The sequence below is a fragment of the Grammomys surdaster genome, unplaced genomic scaffold (assembly GCF_004785775.1).
Source record: "Grammomys surdaster isolate TR1022 unplaced genomic scaffold, NIH_TR_1.0 125896, whole genome shotgun sequence".
NCBI lineage: Eukaryota > Metazoa > Chordata > Mammalia > Rodentia > Muridae > Grammomys > Grammomys surdaster.
Window position 1 is genome coordinate 1,292,808 of NW_021620720.1, and position 15,828 is coordinate 1,308,635.

The 15,828-nt window shown below is 40.8% G+C and overlaps 1 protein-coding gene across 1 annotated transcript in view; it reads right to left on the reverse strand.

Moving 5' to 3' along the window:
* Positions 1-14,759, reverse strand: part of Zwilch (zwilch kinetochore protein) — a 23,534-nt gene extending 8,775 nt beyond the window's left edge. The window contains exons 1-12 of the mRNA XM_028752382.1: positions 14,676-14,759; positions 13,697-13,815; positions 12,183-12,382; positions 11,178-11,248; positions 10,639-10,794; positions 8,079-8,150; positions 5,892-5,985; positions 4,943-4,998; positions 3,960-4,059; positions 3,063-3,142; positions 1,151-1,307; positions 677-796 (exon numbers count right to left, since the gene is read on the reverse strand). Coding sequence (XP_028608215.1) covers positions 677-796; positions 1,151-1,307; positions 3,063-3,142; positions 3,960-4,059; positions 4,943-4,998; positions 5,892-5,985; positions 8,079-8,150; positions 10,639-10,794; positions 11,178-11,248; positions 12,183-12,360 — 1,084 coding nt within the window. The 5' untranslated portion in view covers positions 12,361-12,382; positions 13,697-13,815; positions 14,676-14,759. The remainder of the gene's footprint in view (positions 1-676; positions 797-1,150; positions 1,308-3,062; positions 3,143-3,959; positions 4,060-4,942; positions 4,999-5,891; positions 5,986-8,078; positions 8,151-10,638; positions 10,795-11,177; positions 11,249-12,182; positions 12,383-13,696; positions 13,816-14,675) is intronic.
* Between the last annotated feature and the right edge of the window lie 1,069 nt (positions 14,760-15,828).

The following is a 15,828-nucleotide window of genomic DNA, read 5'->3' on the forward strand; positions in this document are numbered from 1 at the left end:
TATATAATATGTAATATATATACTATTACATATGAGCCTAGAACTTGCAAACATGATGTGGTTTTATTGTCATAACTAGGTAACAGACATATATATATATGGTAATTGTCATCTGTTCCTTATAAAATCCTGCCCTGAATCAGATGTAGTGGTAATGCTCCCAGCATATGGGAGACAGAGGCAGGTGAATCTCTGAGTTTGAGACTGTCCTGGTCTACAAAGTGAACTAACTCCAGGACAGCCAGGGCTACATAGTGGGACCCTGTCTTAAAAAACAAAACAACAAAAACCCTCCCAGGCTAGCCTTTAAGAAGACCAAGAAGGAAAGGAGATGCTCTTCCACTCACTGTCACCCTGAAATAAACAGCCATTCTGTGGGGAGGGTCCATGATAAATGCTGAGAGCACCCTATAGAACCTGAGATTGGTCCTGAGTCAATACATTAAAGAATGTCGTAACTTCTTTAGCAAATAATCCTTCAAATGAGTCAAGAGGACATGAAATAAATACGCCCTTATAGACTCCCTGACAATCGAGGTAAGAGTTTCGGTACAACAGTGGCACCAACACAAAACCACACACCAGCTGCATCAGTACAAAGAGAAGGGGAACAGCTGGAACAAGCACCTTCCAGTTTCCTTTGAGGAACAGCAATAGCTGGCACCAGTTGGCTCACTGTGATTCCTAGGACCTAGAACAGAGGCTGGCACATTATAGACACTTAGCAACTGTGTGCTGTTATGACTACATAAGAGAAAGAAACTCACCAAATGATTCAAAGATGCAAGTTCCTGACCTATCGAGAAAAACATATGTAAATAAGCTTTAGGAATTTTCCAGTAAATTTTTAAAAATAAAAAGAACCTAAGAAAAATGTTTGTAGTTCACATATTAAAAAGGTGATCAGGTTAAACATTTTAAAACAACAAACGAAATGCATACCTAAAAGCCAAAAAACCAAACACGACAGCTCTATTTAATCTACTGTATTTATCAAGTGAGAAACAGGCCCAGAAAAGGAAAATGCTTGTATCACAGCCAACCAAAGGTAAAGCCAGACCGAGAAGGACGAGGAAGGTAAGAAATTAAGAATAGTTATGGATGGCAACTGACAAGTTTCTCAAGCTTTTAAGTTGGAAAAAGGACTCACTGACGAAAAAGCTGATATAGTCTTTCTTCAGTTTGTCCAAACCAATTTCCAAAAGCATCTGCAGGGGAGTAGTTCCAGAGAGAGGGACACTGTCCATGGCTCCATGGTAGGACTGATGAATGAGCTTACTCAGTAAACTGTTACTCCCACTGTGCAACTAGAAACAGAAAAAAGTTTACAAATTCTTCAATTTAACTATAAATAAATGTAGTGGGCAGAATAAGACTATGAGTTCAAAATTAGAATCATTCCTTTTCAGTCTCCTGACACTATACATTCTTTCAATAAAAGCTCCCAAGTTCCCTGAGTTCCCACGATGCCACTTCTGGCTAGAAATGTGGCTTTAGAGTGCTTGCCTCATGTGCCAAAGCTCTGGGTCCATCCCAGCTCTGGATGGACAGGGAGTTGGTACATGTCTGTAGTTCCAGCACTCAGGATGCAGAGGCAGGTGTATCAGAAGTTTAGCCAGTCATCCTCAGCTACATAGTCAATTGGATACCCCATTTTTCAAAAGACCACGAAGAAAAAAAAAAGTAATTCCTACTTCACTTGTGTTTTGAAAATCTAAAGCAGCCAAGGAAGGCCTAAAGTGGTAGACTTAATTTTACCAGAGAGAATCAGAGCTGGTCCTGTGAGGCCTTACAGCTAAGACTTCTGGGTGACTGCAGCACCAGAGCATCTCCAGTAAACTTCTGTCTTCACTCACAATGAAGCAGACTGAAGGAACAAAAACTCTGCTCCTCAGGGTCTATGTATTTGACGAACTTACTTTTCAGCTGTGACACCCAACCTAACTTGGATTATTTATAAATTACAAAGGGCTATCAACTCACACTTAACTTTGGCACTAATTATTAGACTGACTTTAAAATCTGTAAGACGGCACCTTGCTGCTACTTTCTTTAGTCTTCAGCTTTCCTTAGCCTTCTGCATTTGCTCTCTTTTTAGAGCTAGATTCCCATGGTTCGCACTTACTGTACACAGCAGGTTCATGCTCACCAACACCCCAACACCCGACAAACACAGAATCTCATTTTAATAGCTAAGCTGCAAACACTCACAGCTACTACTGCCCACATAGCGAGCTCTTGTGCTTGTTCTGTGTCTTCTTCACAACACTGATTATTGTTTCTGGTGCTGGGATCAAACTCAGGGTCTCACACAGCTACAAAAATTCTAACTTTTATCATGAACTGGTAGCTAAGTTATTCAAAATGGTTCCTAATAAGCTCTTTTTAACCTTTTATTTTGCTGTTTTTGTTCAGTGTAAAAGTAATGTAACCACACTTTGGAAATTTCATCAAGCGCAAAGTGCACAGTTATTTGTAAGGCTTTTCTCAGTGGTTGTTACTAAGAATTCAGGTTAACCTCTAACTTGTGATCATCCTGCTTCTTACCAAATGCTAGGATTATAGGCATGTCCTACCATGCCTGGCCTTGACATATGCTTTTGTGCACGAGTGCTGGGGAGATCCCTACACAAGAACTATTGGTTCAGAAGTCACATTACATTTTGAGAATCTCAAAATCATCATCAAAACTGCTTTGTAAAAGAGCACCCTAAGTTTTAAGTCTTAGCAGTGGCCTATGAAAACATTCATTTCCAGAACAGTTTACAGTATCAACAGCTCACAGATACCAAGCCAGACACTAGGTGCTGTATATGCATTGGATCAATTTCACCTCTACACAACACTAAGACGCAGGAAGAGTCCAGCCTCACACTGTAGATCAGGGCAGTGAGGTACAGAGAAGTAAAGGGCCCCAAGTTCACACAGCTAGAAGGTAGCAGAGCTGGAGGTCAACACAGACTGTTTGATCCAATGTTTTATCAAATGCTCTCTGTTTGTTTGTTTGGTTTGGTTTCTGCATGTCATTGAGAAAAACATTCTACTCACACCATTCAACCTACCCATGGCTGTATATCACCACGCTGCAGGCTCTGCAGGACCAATGTCAAACACTTCACCAAGTCTTGATATGAAACCACACCTTGAAGACCAAGTCACACAGAAATCATTTCCACATCTCTGATTAAAATGTCACTTTTAATAACACGCACAAGAAACAAACAAAAACCCTGCTGAGGGGCTAGGAGTGAGCGGGGGATTTAAAATGGGAGAAAAAAAAAAAGACAGAAAGCTATAGCTCAGATTGCCAAATAACATTTGGTCTGTCGGTCTGTCTGTCTGTCTATCTATCTAAAATTGTTATAGGAGTTATTTATAAAAAATACACATACATATACACACACACACAATTTTATTTAGGTATGTTTTGATTCCTGTAAGTATAGTTACAGTTCATGCAACATACTTAAGTTTTATATTTTATTTATTTATTTATTTATTTATTTATTTTGGTTTTTTCGAGACAGGGTTTCTCTGTGTAGCCCTGGCTGTCCTGGAACTCACTCTGTAGACAAGGCTGCCCTCGAACTCAGAAATCCGCCTGCCTCTGCCTCCCAAGTGCTGGGATTAAAGGCGTGCCCCACCACCACCCGGCTAAGTTTTATATTTTAAAAGGCATGAAAAGGGGCTGGAAGGATGGCTCAGCAGTTAGGAGCACTGGCTACTCTTCCAGAGGACCAAGGTTCAAACCCCAACACCCACATACTACTCCAAATCATCTATAACTCTAGTTCCATAGGCTCTAAACTGCCTTCTGGCCTATGCAAGCAGGCTGACCTCACATGGTGTATAGACATACACACAGGCAAAACACCAATACAACGTAAAGTTAAACAAACAAACAAACAAAAACCTTAAACACACACACAAAGTCCACTTTAATTACGATGGACACGCACTGCTGCTCATTTTGCACCAAAGCTGTTCCGCAAAGTCAAGATCCCCCCGCACTGTGACCAGCATAGACCTGACAACTGCAGCTGCGTCATGGTTCACTTCCTGAAAAAAGATGCAAATGTTAGAGAACACGCCATTCATTTACTTTAGAAGTGAAGTACTTCAAGCTTTAAACACTATTCTGAGAGTTTTGAAGACAGGAACATATATAAAGAATTATGAAAATGGTATTTTCCTCAGAATTTCATTTACTAATAAGGAGATATACTCGGATAGAGTAAAAAACTAGAGTCTTGAAGTTGTTTTAATCTGTAATGACTAACCAGACATGGTGGCAGTTACATATCCATAAAGCCCAGCACTCAGGAGGCTGAGGCAGGAGTAAATTGCATTTGAAGCTAGCCTGAGCACGACTCTGTCTCAAAACAAAAACCAAGCCCCAAACAGTAACAGCAAAACTATACCACTTAAAAGTAAGCTCTCGATTTCCTTCCTACATGAGAATATTTATTAAGTGGCCTTTGACCCCATTTCCTTGTCATCAGGTAGAAACCATGTTAGTTTCATGACGGCACTTATGGCACGGTAACACCATAGCATGTTGTTTCTGTACACTGGCAATACTCTCTGCAGTGTCTTAGTAACATAACTGTATTAACTCTCTGCAGCCGAACAACACAGACAAACACAGGATGGAAGGAGGCATGAGATGCCACAACTTGACAGGGAGCAGTGCACAGAGTTCACATGCAGGGCAAGAGTCTAACTTACAGTAACTGCTCCTCCCTCCCTCCCTCCCTCCCTCCCTCCCTCCCTCCCTCCCTCCCTTCTTTTGGTTTTTCAAGACAGGGTTTCTTTATGTAACTTTGGCTGTCCCGACACTCGCTCTGTAGATCTAGCTAGCTGTGAACTCACAGACATCCGCCGGCCTCTGCCTCCCAAGTGCTGAGATTAAAGCACTCGCCATCACACCTGGCTTGCTTACCTCTTTTTGTTTGTCTTTTTTTGTAGAATCATCAAATTCCTCCAGTTTATTTAAGTCTAAAAAGCAGAAAAGGCTTATTAAGTTGATTTTAATTTCCTGCTTCCTGTATTATTTCCATCCCAATCCTGTTGTCAAGTAGCAAATGAGAACAGGAGGAGTGTACTGGGACTTCAGCAAATGACCACTATGACAGCTGTCCGTCAAGCAGGAGCACGAGACCGGACAGGCATGTGGAAGATGCTCAGACACTGTCTCATCGCTCTTCCACACTCTCAAACACATTTATTTATTTATTTGTGCTACATAAACTTCTGTCAACGTTCTCTTTTTTAGAGTCCTGAAGCCTGATCAAACCTAGGGATAAGTATGGCTGGCAAATGCTCTCCCACTGAGCTCCATCCCCAGCCTTTTTTTTACTTTTGTTTGTTCGTTTGTATGTATATATGAATGTATGTATTTGGTTTTGGACACAGTATTTCCTTGGCTGGCCTGGACTGGCTTTGTAGACCAGGCTGGCCTCAAACTCAAGAAATCCACCTGCCTCTGCTTTCCCAAGTGCTGGAATTAAAGGTGTGTACCACCATGCCCAGCACTTATGTATTTTACTTTGTGACAAGGTTTCTTTAAGTTGCCTAGCTTGACTGACACTGAAATCACTCCACAGCTCCAGTTAACAGTCCTCCTGCCTTGGCCTCTCAAATAGCTTTACAATAGATTACAGGTCTGTGCTGCCAGGCTTGCCTCAGACTCAGTCTTATAACTTTTAAAATAACACCTATCTTTGACATTTTAGAACCAAAGCTCTCTCCAAGCATATCAGATCGCAGCTTTAATGTATTCTAACTCAAAGCTATATAAAACCACGAGACAATCGATATTTACAAGTAGCAGGCATATATACTCAATTAAAAACATGCAACAGACAAGAACAAATTATGAAAACAAACACCGTTCAGAAATTCCTGCACAAATTCAACAGCAGATTTTGTTTCCAGAGGTTCGAGCCATTCGGTTACACCAGTCCTGATGCCATCCGCCAAAACCTGTAAAACAATTGAACACTCAGACAATATGTTAGCTGAAACCATAGCCTAATTAATAGGGATATATTTAATAGTATCAATTAAGGTAGCAGTTCTTTAGAACAATTTTTGGGGGGATTTATTTTATTGTATACATTGAGTGTTTTGTGCATCACATATAGTGCCTAGTGCTTTCAGAACTCAAAAGAGGCCACTGGCCCTCCTGGCAATGGAGTCACAGATGGTTATTAGGTACCATGTGGGTACTAGGAATCAAACCCAGACACCCTGGAAGAGCAACAAGTGCTCTCAACACCTGAGCTCTCTTTCCAGCCCTATTGTAAGGGTTCTTGAATGCTGACCACTCACTAGGCATTGTCATAGGATTCTGTATGTAGTGTGTTATTTAATCCCAACAAAACTCTCTGAGGCAGATACTACTATTGTCTTCATTTTATTAAGGCCAAGAAAGCTTCAGTAGCTAGCTGAAGTTACTAACAAACAGTAGCAGGATACACATCCACCAGGCTGGTTCTATAAATAGTATTCTCCACTATAATGCTATGCACACAGGAACAACATGTGGTTCTGGGAAGAGGATACAATACAGGTGAAGTAACAAGGAAACCACAAATGTGAAACTGAAAGCAAGTTTATCCAAACACAATATAATTAAACACACAGGCACACACAAAAAATTTAAGCCCAGTGAAGGAAAGGCAGTCAAGACAGGCTACACTAGCTACAGGTCTGCTTCAACTCAGCAGGACTAATGTCTACCAACAGGGAGGAGGAGGAGAAGATCACGAGGAATGACTCCGACCAGAGTGAACAAACAGCAGAGAACAGAAGGGACAGAGCAAAAGACTGAGAAACTTCACAAGTGTTTTTGTTTCACATGAGAAATGATACCCACTACTGCCACTGTAATAAACCGACAGAATCGAGTAGTTAGCAATTGTTTCTCAACAGAAAAGACATCATTTCATCCTTACAGAGGGGTCTATGAAAAAGGTGAAGATAATCTTTATGTATCAGAAAGACTGAGATATTTAACTTGGCAGAGGTCAGGGCTGTTAAACATACTGCCATGTGTAGGATGGTCCAAATTACAAGGAATGGGGCAGTGTGAAATGCCCACAGTGTCTCTATTGGAAAACAATGCACTGTCTTGACAGGATGTCAAACAAAGGTAAAAGGGTTGTAATTGACTCGTACAGTAAGGGCCAGTGAAATGGCTCAGAGATAAGTGTGCTTGCTGCCAAGTCGGATAACCTAAGTTCTATCTCCACGATCCACATAAAGGAGAGAACTGACTGTCACAAGCTGGCTTCTGACGTTCTGCGCTACTATGCTATATAAAAATAAATAAAACTAAAAATAAATACACAAAATAAGTAGAATATAATTTTAAAAGGCAAAGAGGGGGCAGACAAAAGGACAAAAAGAAGAGTAGAAGGGAAAAACAGCAGGTATGTGTAAGAAAATTGCATGCAGTTATAAAATACAAGGATTGAATTTGTGTGTGTGTAGGAAAAAGTATGGTTTAAACATAGGTGCCATAGGACCTAATAATTTCACCAGAGATGCAGAAAACATATGGTCCCCAAAAATCTGCATAAACGTTCACAGCAATGCAATTTCTAGTAGCCACAAAGTACAAAAAAAAGAAAAAAAAAAAAGAAGAAGAAACATTCATCAGTTGATGAAGAGATGAACAAGATGCAGTATATCCATAAGTTAGATGCTATTTAACAATCAAAGGTTGTGAAACACTATAAGCAACACTGTAACACTATTAGTGGTTGCTAGAGACTGGCAAGGTTGTGGAGTGAGTGCTAAACAGTACTAGGAGTATTGAAAATGTTATAAAACTAATTGTGGTGAGGCTTTGTACAATGCAGCCAGTAAAGTAAAAGGTAGAGCAGCTATTATCTAAGTGACACTGCCTTTCATTCTGAAGACCACTGCCATATAAATAACTGTGCACAATGTCAAGAGCATAGTGAAATGTAACATTTAGAACAAATTTTAAAGAAAATCAAAGTTATATTGTGAAGCAATTTTCATGACAATATGTAATTCAAAAGAAGAAATTCTAGAAAGATACTCACAAGGAGAAACTTCAGTTCTCTGTGAAGATGATTCAAACAACCTCTGGGCTCTCCTGATTGTACTCTGATATTCTAAAGAGTATCAAAGATCATCAGTTTTCATCGGCAACCCGTGTTTTCCATCCAAGAGTCACTGGTACTTGCACTTCAATTGCATGTCTTATAAAGCAGCAGTAAATTAAGTCCACACCACAGTCAGAGCATCTTATCCCAGGATCTTACAGATCCGGCACTCCTGATGCACAACAGGAACCAGGCTACTGCCCTCTTCTGTATCATAAAGACAGAACTGCCCTCCCCACATGGTTTCCTGACTTTCCTCAGAGAATTTCCAAGAGGACAGATGGAAAAAATTTAAATAAACAGCTCAAAACTCAGTTATACGCTGAAAACAAAGTCCCCAGTAAGTCAGAGTATTAGTCTACTGATTAAACCAACACACAGGTAGTCTACCCAGAAGCTATGGCTTTACAACCTTAAGGACTTAAAAGCAAGTAAATTCCTACTACAGAAGAAAGACATAAATACCCATAATTCTACCCTCCAGAAGAACCATTGTTAATATGATGAAGGCTTCTGGGTATACACTTTAAAAAAAAAAAAGAACTATTTATTTATTTTATGTGTATAAGTACACTGTCTTCAGACACACCACAGGAGGGCATTGGATCCCATTACAGATGGTTGTGAGCCACCATGCGGTTGCTTGGACTTGAACTCAGGACCTCTGAAAGAGAAGTCAGTTCTCTTAACTGCTGAGCCATCTCACTAGCCCACTTTTTTTTTTTTTTTTTTTTTTTTTTTTTACAAAACATACTTGACATCCGCAGTTGTACATGTTGTTCTGTATACTTCTCTTTTTAACTTTTGCTTTAAAGTTTTTCCTATTCTTTTAAAATACTTTCCCCCACATCATGTAGTCTAGGGTCTGGATATAGGCCAAGTACTTTACCACTGAGCTATAACACCAGCCCGAAACTTTAAGTGGTTTTCCCAGACAAGGTTTCTCTGTGTAACCTTGGTTGATCTGAACTCACAGAGATCCTCCTGCCTCTGCCTCCCCAGTGCTGGGGTTAAAGGCGTGTGCAAACACAGCACAGTTTAAAACATGACTTCTAAAGCCCGTACAAGAGCTGACTCTGATGATTCAGGTCTATCATCCCAGCTACTCTAGATGCTAAGGGAGGACGTCACAAACTACAGACCAGTTCAGACTGAGGATCAGCACTGCTGGTCTCTGCAGGTACCAAGACAGAGATTCAATTTTTTTGAAAAAGGGCTTGGCATGAACACAGGGGTGTTGTCCTGGAGAAACGGTACAGCAGTTAGGAGCATATATTGCTTATACTGAAATCCTAAGTTCAATTTCCAGCACCAATATTAAGAAGTTCATAATCATCTTTAATTCCCAAACCAGGGGAACCCAACACCTCTGGCCTCTGTAGGTACCTGGACTCACATGCACATACTCATAATTAAAAAAAAAAAAAAAAAATCACTGAGGCTGGAAAGATGGCTCAGCAGTTAAGAGCACTGACTACTCTCCCAGAGGTCCTGAGTTCAATTTCCAGCAACCACATGGTGGCTCACAGCCATCTGTAACAGGATCTGATGCCCTCGTCTGGTGTATCTAAAGACAGCTATAGTGTATTCATATAAAAACAAACAAACCTTTAAAAAAAAATCACTGAAATAAATCTTACAAAGATGGTTAGCTGAGGACATAGGTAAGTGGGAGAATATGTGCCCATTATACTAAACACAATCTCCAATACCAACAATAACCTTTTCTTTAAACTTTTGTTTACTTTTAAAATGTCCATTGGTGCTTTGCCTGCATGTTTGTGTGTGAGTGTGCCAGATCCCCTGGAACTGTAGTTACCGACAGTTGTGAACTGTCATGTGGGTGCTGAAAATTGAACCCAGGGCCTCTGGAAGAGCAGCCAGTGCTCTTAATTGCTGAGCCATCTCTCCAGCCCCACCAAATATAATCTTAATTTTAAACTATCTCATCATATTCCTCAACACTTGAATCATTTCTTATTTTTTGACTGAATGTTCAACAGGTTCTGTTCTTAAATATTTTAAGCTTAGCTTTTTGTTAGTAATTTTAACTTCCTTCTTTCTTCCTTTCTTTTGGCAGGGTCTCAGTATGTAGCTCTGGCTGTTTTGGAACTCACTACATAGACTAGGCTGGCCTCAAATTCTCCAGAGATCCTCTTGGCTCTGCCTCCTGAGTGATGGGATTAGAGGCATGTGCCATAGTGCCTGGAACAGAAAGAATCTGACTTCTCTCGAGTCACCACACAAAGAGACTGTAATCATCTCTTAAGAGTAAAGTTCCATAGCACCAGGACTGTAACTGACAGCTCAGCTTGCTTGGCAAACCCCTGTTAGTTGTATTCTGAGACCTCAGTGGAAGTCGACCAAGATTTTCTGAGCGGCACAACCTAATATCGAGTGAATATCAAGGCTGGAAGTATACAGCTCTAGCAGGAAACAAGTAAATTGCCACTCAGAAGCCTGAGCAACCTAAAGAGAAGACAGGGTCCATCCCTACCAGAGCTGCAGTTGAAGACAGGGGAGGGGTCTGAAGGATCTCATCCACAGGGCTCCAGGAAAGATCCAGAGTGACTGTAGTTTGTGACGGGGTGACAGTGTCATCTAACTCAGTCGACTTAAAGAGCTCATATTGGGCAAAGCCTCTGGCTGTTAACTGAAGACAGGGCACAGGAGATCAATAGCATCAACTTCATATGAACAAACCATTACCAAAATCACCTTGATTTCTGTTCCAAAAGAAAAACAAGCCCCATACACTACACTGTCATCCAAATGAAAAAAAAAAAGGCAATTCTTTTAAGCCACAAACATTAGCCAAATAGAAGGAGTACAGTACGTGGGTCCCACATCTGAGGACATGAGCACGGTCCTAGAGCCAACCCACAGAGAGCAAGGGTAACTAACTGTGCCCTGGCTCATGTAAAAACAAAGACAAATACTCTGACACTACAGAGAAACATCTAGTCACAGTGAGAGGAAGGAGGACAGCAGGTCAACTGAGCACCGTGTAAGTAAGCTAGTAAGACAAATACTCACAGCAGACAAGTGATGTCTTTTCTTGTGTGAATTTTTTAGATGTTCCAGATCTTCAGAGTAATTTTTATCAGCTACAGGACATGAGATAAAAAAGAAAGGAAGAAAGAATGAAAGAAAGAAAGAAAGAAAGATAGATTTATTTAATTCCAAATTATACCATTAAAATAGAAAGTTATGCCAGGCGCTGGTGGCGCATGACTTTAGTCCCAGCAGAGGCAGGCAGACCTCTGTGAGTTCAAGCTAACCTAGTCTACAGAGACAGTTCCAGGACAGCCTGAGCTGCAGAGCGAGACCCTGTGTCAAAAACAAACAAAACAAACAAACAAAAAGGTGTTAAATAGAGAAAGAAAAAGTGGGGTTCAGTGATTAGGGAAAGGGGAGAGATCTGAACATTGGGGAAGGGGAAACTGATCAGAATATATTGTATGAAAAGTTTTTATTTTTAATTAAAATAAAACAAAAAATTCATATCTAAAATCTTAGCAACTCCGGAGACTGAGACAAGGTTGGGCTCTAATGACACTCTACAATAAAGGAACAGAACAAATGTGCACATCCACAAATATTTATGGAAAATTAAATAGCTAGGCATACTGGCATGGACCTGTAGTCCCGACTGCTTGAGCCCACATATTTAAGACTAGGCCAAGCCACAAAGAACTAATACTAAAAAAAGAAAGTCTGTGTGGTGGTATTCATGTATAATCATGAATAATTGGGCTTTATACTATGGCTGAAACAGATTAAGTTCAAGAGTTCAAGGACAACCTTGCCTCAACCCACTCTTTCCAAAAAGGTAATCTTTTAAATTAAAAAGTACAAATTAAATTAAACCCAAAAAAAGCAGGCACAAGACATGAGTGAGTTTCTAAGTGCCCCCTCCCTGCTGTTGAGCACAAACTCGAGGTTCAAAGTTTCACGTTTCACTCCTGTCCAATATGGAAGCCCAGGATTACCCCCAGACAACCAGGCAAATAAGTACACCGAGCAGAGCAGAGCACTCACCTTTACACGTGACCACATATAAGACAACGCCTGTGATGATGTCGTGTGCTGTGATAAGCTCGGCTCCCAGCCAACAGGTACCTTCAGGATCTGAACCGTCACATCTCACCCAAAGAGGAGGAAGGGCAAGCACTGGCTGCTCAATCTTCAAATGGGTCATATTAGGGTTGTGAGCCATGGTATAAAGCCCAATCAACTGCCTTGAAAACAAGGAGTGGCAAAACCAGTTATAAAACGGCAACACACATTCTCTTGGAAGCTGAAGGTGTGACTCAGTGGTAAAGCACACGCTTGGTTGGCATGTGTGAGACGCAAGTTCCATCCCTGGCAACATCCACCCTCTCTCTGTCTTTCCCTTTTAATTAAAAAAATAATAATGTGAAGGGTCTCACAGGAACAACAATCTGGAAGTGAAGACACTAAATGCATGAATACATCTGTGTTTATATATTTCAGCAAGAGAAGAATAAGGTATACTATATATTCTAATAGTTACAAGTCTACAGGGATGGTTTAGCAGTTAAGAACACGTATTGTTCTTGCAGAAGACCAGAGTTCAGTTTCCAGTGTCCACACTGGGTGGCTGAGAACTGCCTGTAACTCCAGTGCCAGGGGTATCCAATACTTCTGGCATCCACAGAGGCCTGACATGCACACACCATGTCCACCCCCTCCTTTCTCTATACTGCTTTGCATATATAAATCTATAATCATTGAAAGAGAAAATGACAACGCAAACATCAAAATATAAATAACTGGTTTTTAAGGTATACAGAAGTTACCACCCCCCCATATATATTTGATTGATATATATATATCAATCAAAATTAACTATCAACTAATATCAATGAAAACAATGCAGCCTAAATTTCTACTTTTTCAAGAGATAGAAACAATTTACTATCAGGAATTTCTAAGGCATTCAACTTCAAAAAGTAAATACAAAAATCTTACGGTGGTATGAAAGGCATGAAGAAATAGAAAATCAAGAAATGCTAGAGGCTAGGGAGACTGCTCAGTTACAAAGTCCTTGCCTTGCAAGCATAAGGACCTGAGTTCCATCTCCAGAACTCATGTGAGACACACATACTGGGGGGAGGTGGCACACACCCTTGATCCCAGCACTCAGGAGGCAAAGACAGGTGGATCTCTGAGTTTGAGGCCAGCATTGTCTACAAAGTGAGTTCTAGGATAGCCAGGGCTACACAGAGAAACCTTGTTTAAAAACAAAAACCTCGCCGGGCGGTGGTGGCACATGCCTTTAATCCCAGCACTTGGGAGGCAGAGGCAGGTGGATTTCTGAGTTCGAGACTAGACTGGTTTACAGAGTAAGTTCCAGGACAGCCCGGGCTACACAGAGAAACCCTGTCTCGAAAAACAAAAAAACAAAAACAAACAAAACAAAAAAAACTCCACACACCTACATCCTTAGCCCCAGCAGTGTTTCAACTCAAACCCTATTCTCTATCCCTAACTCTACATTTACAAAAACAAATCAGACAAAAACAACTTACCTTGCTCTCCCAACTGGTAAGGCCAGTGGCCTAATATTTTCACCAGTAGAGAGATCAGAAATAGCAGTTTCTTCAGACTGTGGTTCTTCAACATGACTTGTTTCTTCCTTTTCCAAAACCTTTAAAAAAGGTTTTAGATTATTAAACCAGATGTAAGGGTCAATTCTCTTTAGTGTTAGAAAGTAACTACACAAGAGGCTGGAGAGATGGCTCAGCAGGTAAGATCATGGCACCAGAGTTACAGACATAGTGAGCTGCTATGCAGGTGCTGCAAACCAAACCAGGTCCTTTGCAAGAGAAGCAGATGCTCTTAACCACTGACCCATCTTTCAGCCCTCAAAGATCCTGACTGTCGTTGCTTCCTGTAAAGGAAGCGTCTGACGATGGAAGACAAGTGCTCTAACAGGCCCAGTATGATAAGCTACGGGTAAAGACCGCAGGAGACCCATGGGGGATGCCCAGACACTTAAGTACCTTTCATTTCCCAAATGGAACAACCTGTCTCTGGGATATGAGCTTACAGTACTCAGCCCTCAATTTTTCCTTTCATTTATTTATTCATTCAGAAACAAGGTCCTTATGCTGGGATCACAGGCATGCCGTACTACACTCAGCCATAGAACCCTTCTACCCCTTTATTCATTTATTTATTTTTGTCAAGACAGGGTTTCTCTGTGTAGCCCTGGCTGTCCTGGAACTCACTCTGTAGACCAGGCTGGCCTGGAACTCTGGCCTCCCAAGTGCTGGGATTAAAGGCGTGTACTACCACACCTGGCTTTGTTCTTTTTCTTAATGGATCTATTATAACAGTTTGTTTTACGTATATATCTATGGTTGGCATTATATTTCAGTAGAAAGCACTGTGCTTACTCCTAAAAGAATGTGTACACTTTCATTAATAGGAAAACATGTAGTACAAGATTATTCCAAAAAACCCAAATGTGGCTACAAAGAATTAATCACAAAGCCCAACACTTACCACTTTTTCCACAAGAAACACTAAGTCATTTTCACTTAGAATAGTTTTCAGAAGACTTGGTTGGCCTTTGCTGATCAACTGCACTTGCACATCAGCCTGTAAAAAACAGATTGCAGTGTTTCTACATTTAATTCAACTACTATAGACCAGGTACATGCAAATTACTAAAAAAGGAATTTGAACTACGCAAAATGCTTAAAAAGGGTTCACTTACTTTGCCATGACGTTTCTCATGCTTAGAAAACTGACCAACAGGGCTGGAGAGATGGCTCAGCGTTAAGAACACTAACTGCTCTTCTAGAGGTCCTGAGTTCAATTCCCAGAAATCATATGGTGGCTCACAACCTTCTGTAATGGGATCTGATGCCCTCTTCTGGTGTTTGAGGACAGCTACAGTGTACTTATATACATAACATAAATAATAAAAAAGGGGGAAAAAAAGAAAACCTGACTAATAACTGGACTAGGGAAGTGGCTCTGTTGGCAGAGCCTGTTGTTTAAGTCCAGCCATGTAAAGCTGAGCATCAGGGCATAGATCTGTAACCCCAACCCTGGAGAAGCAGAGACTGGAGACCTCTGGGGCTCGCCGGCCAGTCAGTACAGCAACTACGAAGTTCTAGACTGAGTAGGAGACCTTGTCACACAACAACTAAGGTGGACGGCAACTGAGCTAGTGACCCCTGGCCTCCACGTGTACCCATAGGTACATGTGCATGTGCGTGCACATACTCAAGAAAATCTAGCTTATACCTGCCCTCTATACACATGGCAAAGTCCGCCTGAAAACTGTAAAGCCCCTTTTGCTTATGCCTTCGCTGACATCTTCTAACCACAGTATAATGTAGGATAGAAACAGCAACTTACTAAGTATTATCCTTTTCTTCTACTGGACTATAAAACTGTACAAATTTAGTTCATAAGAAGTATCTCCTTGTTTCCAATGTACTATACATACATTGTACAAAAACACAAAAACAGCTTTTTACTTTTCTTTTAAAAAATTTATTATGTATGTGTATGACTGTGTATATATCCTGGGCACACATGTGGAGGTTTATGTGTGTGTGTGACTGTGCATATGTCCTGGGCACACATGTGGAGGTTTATGTGTGTGACTGTGTATATGTCCTGGGTGCACATGTGAAGGTTTATG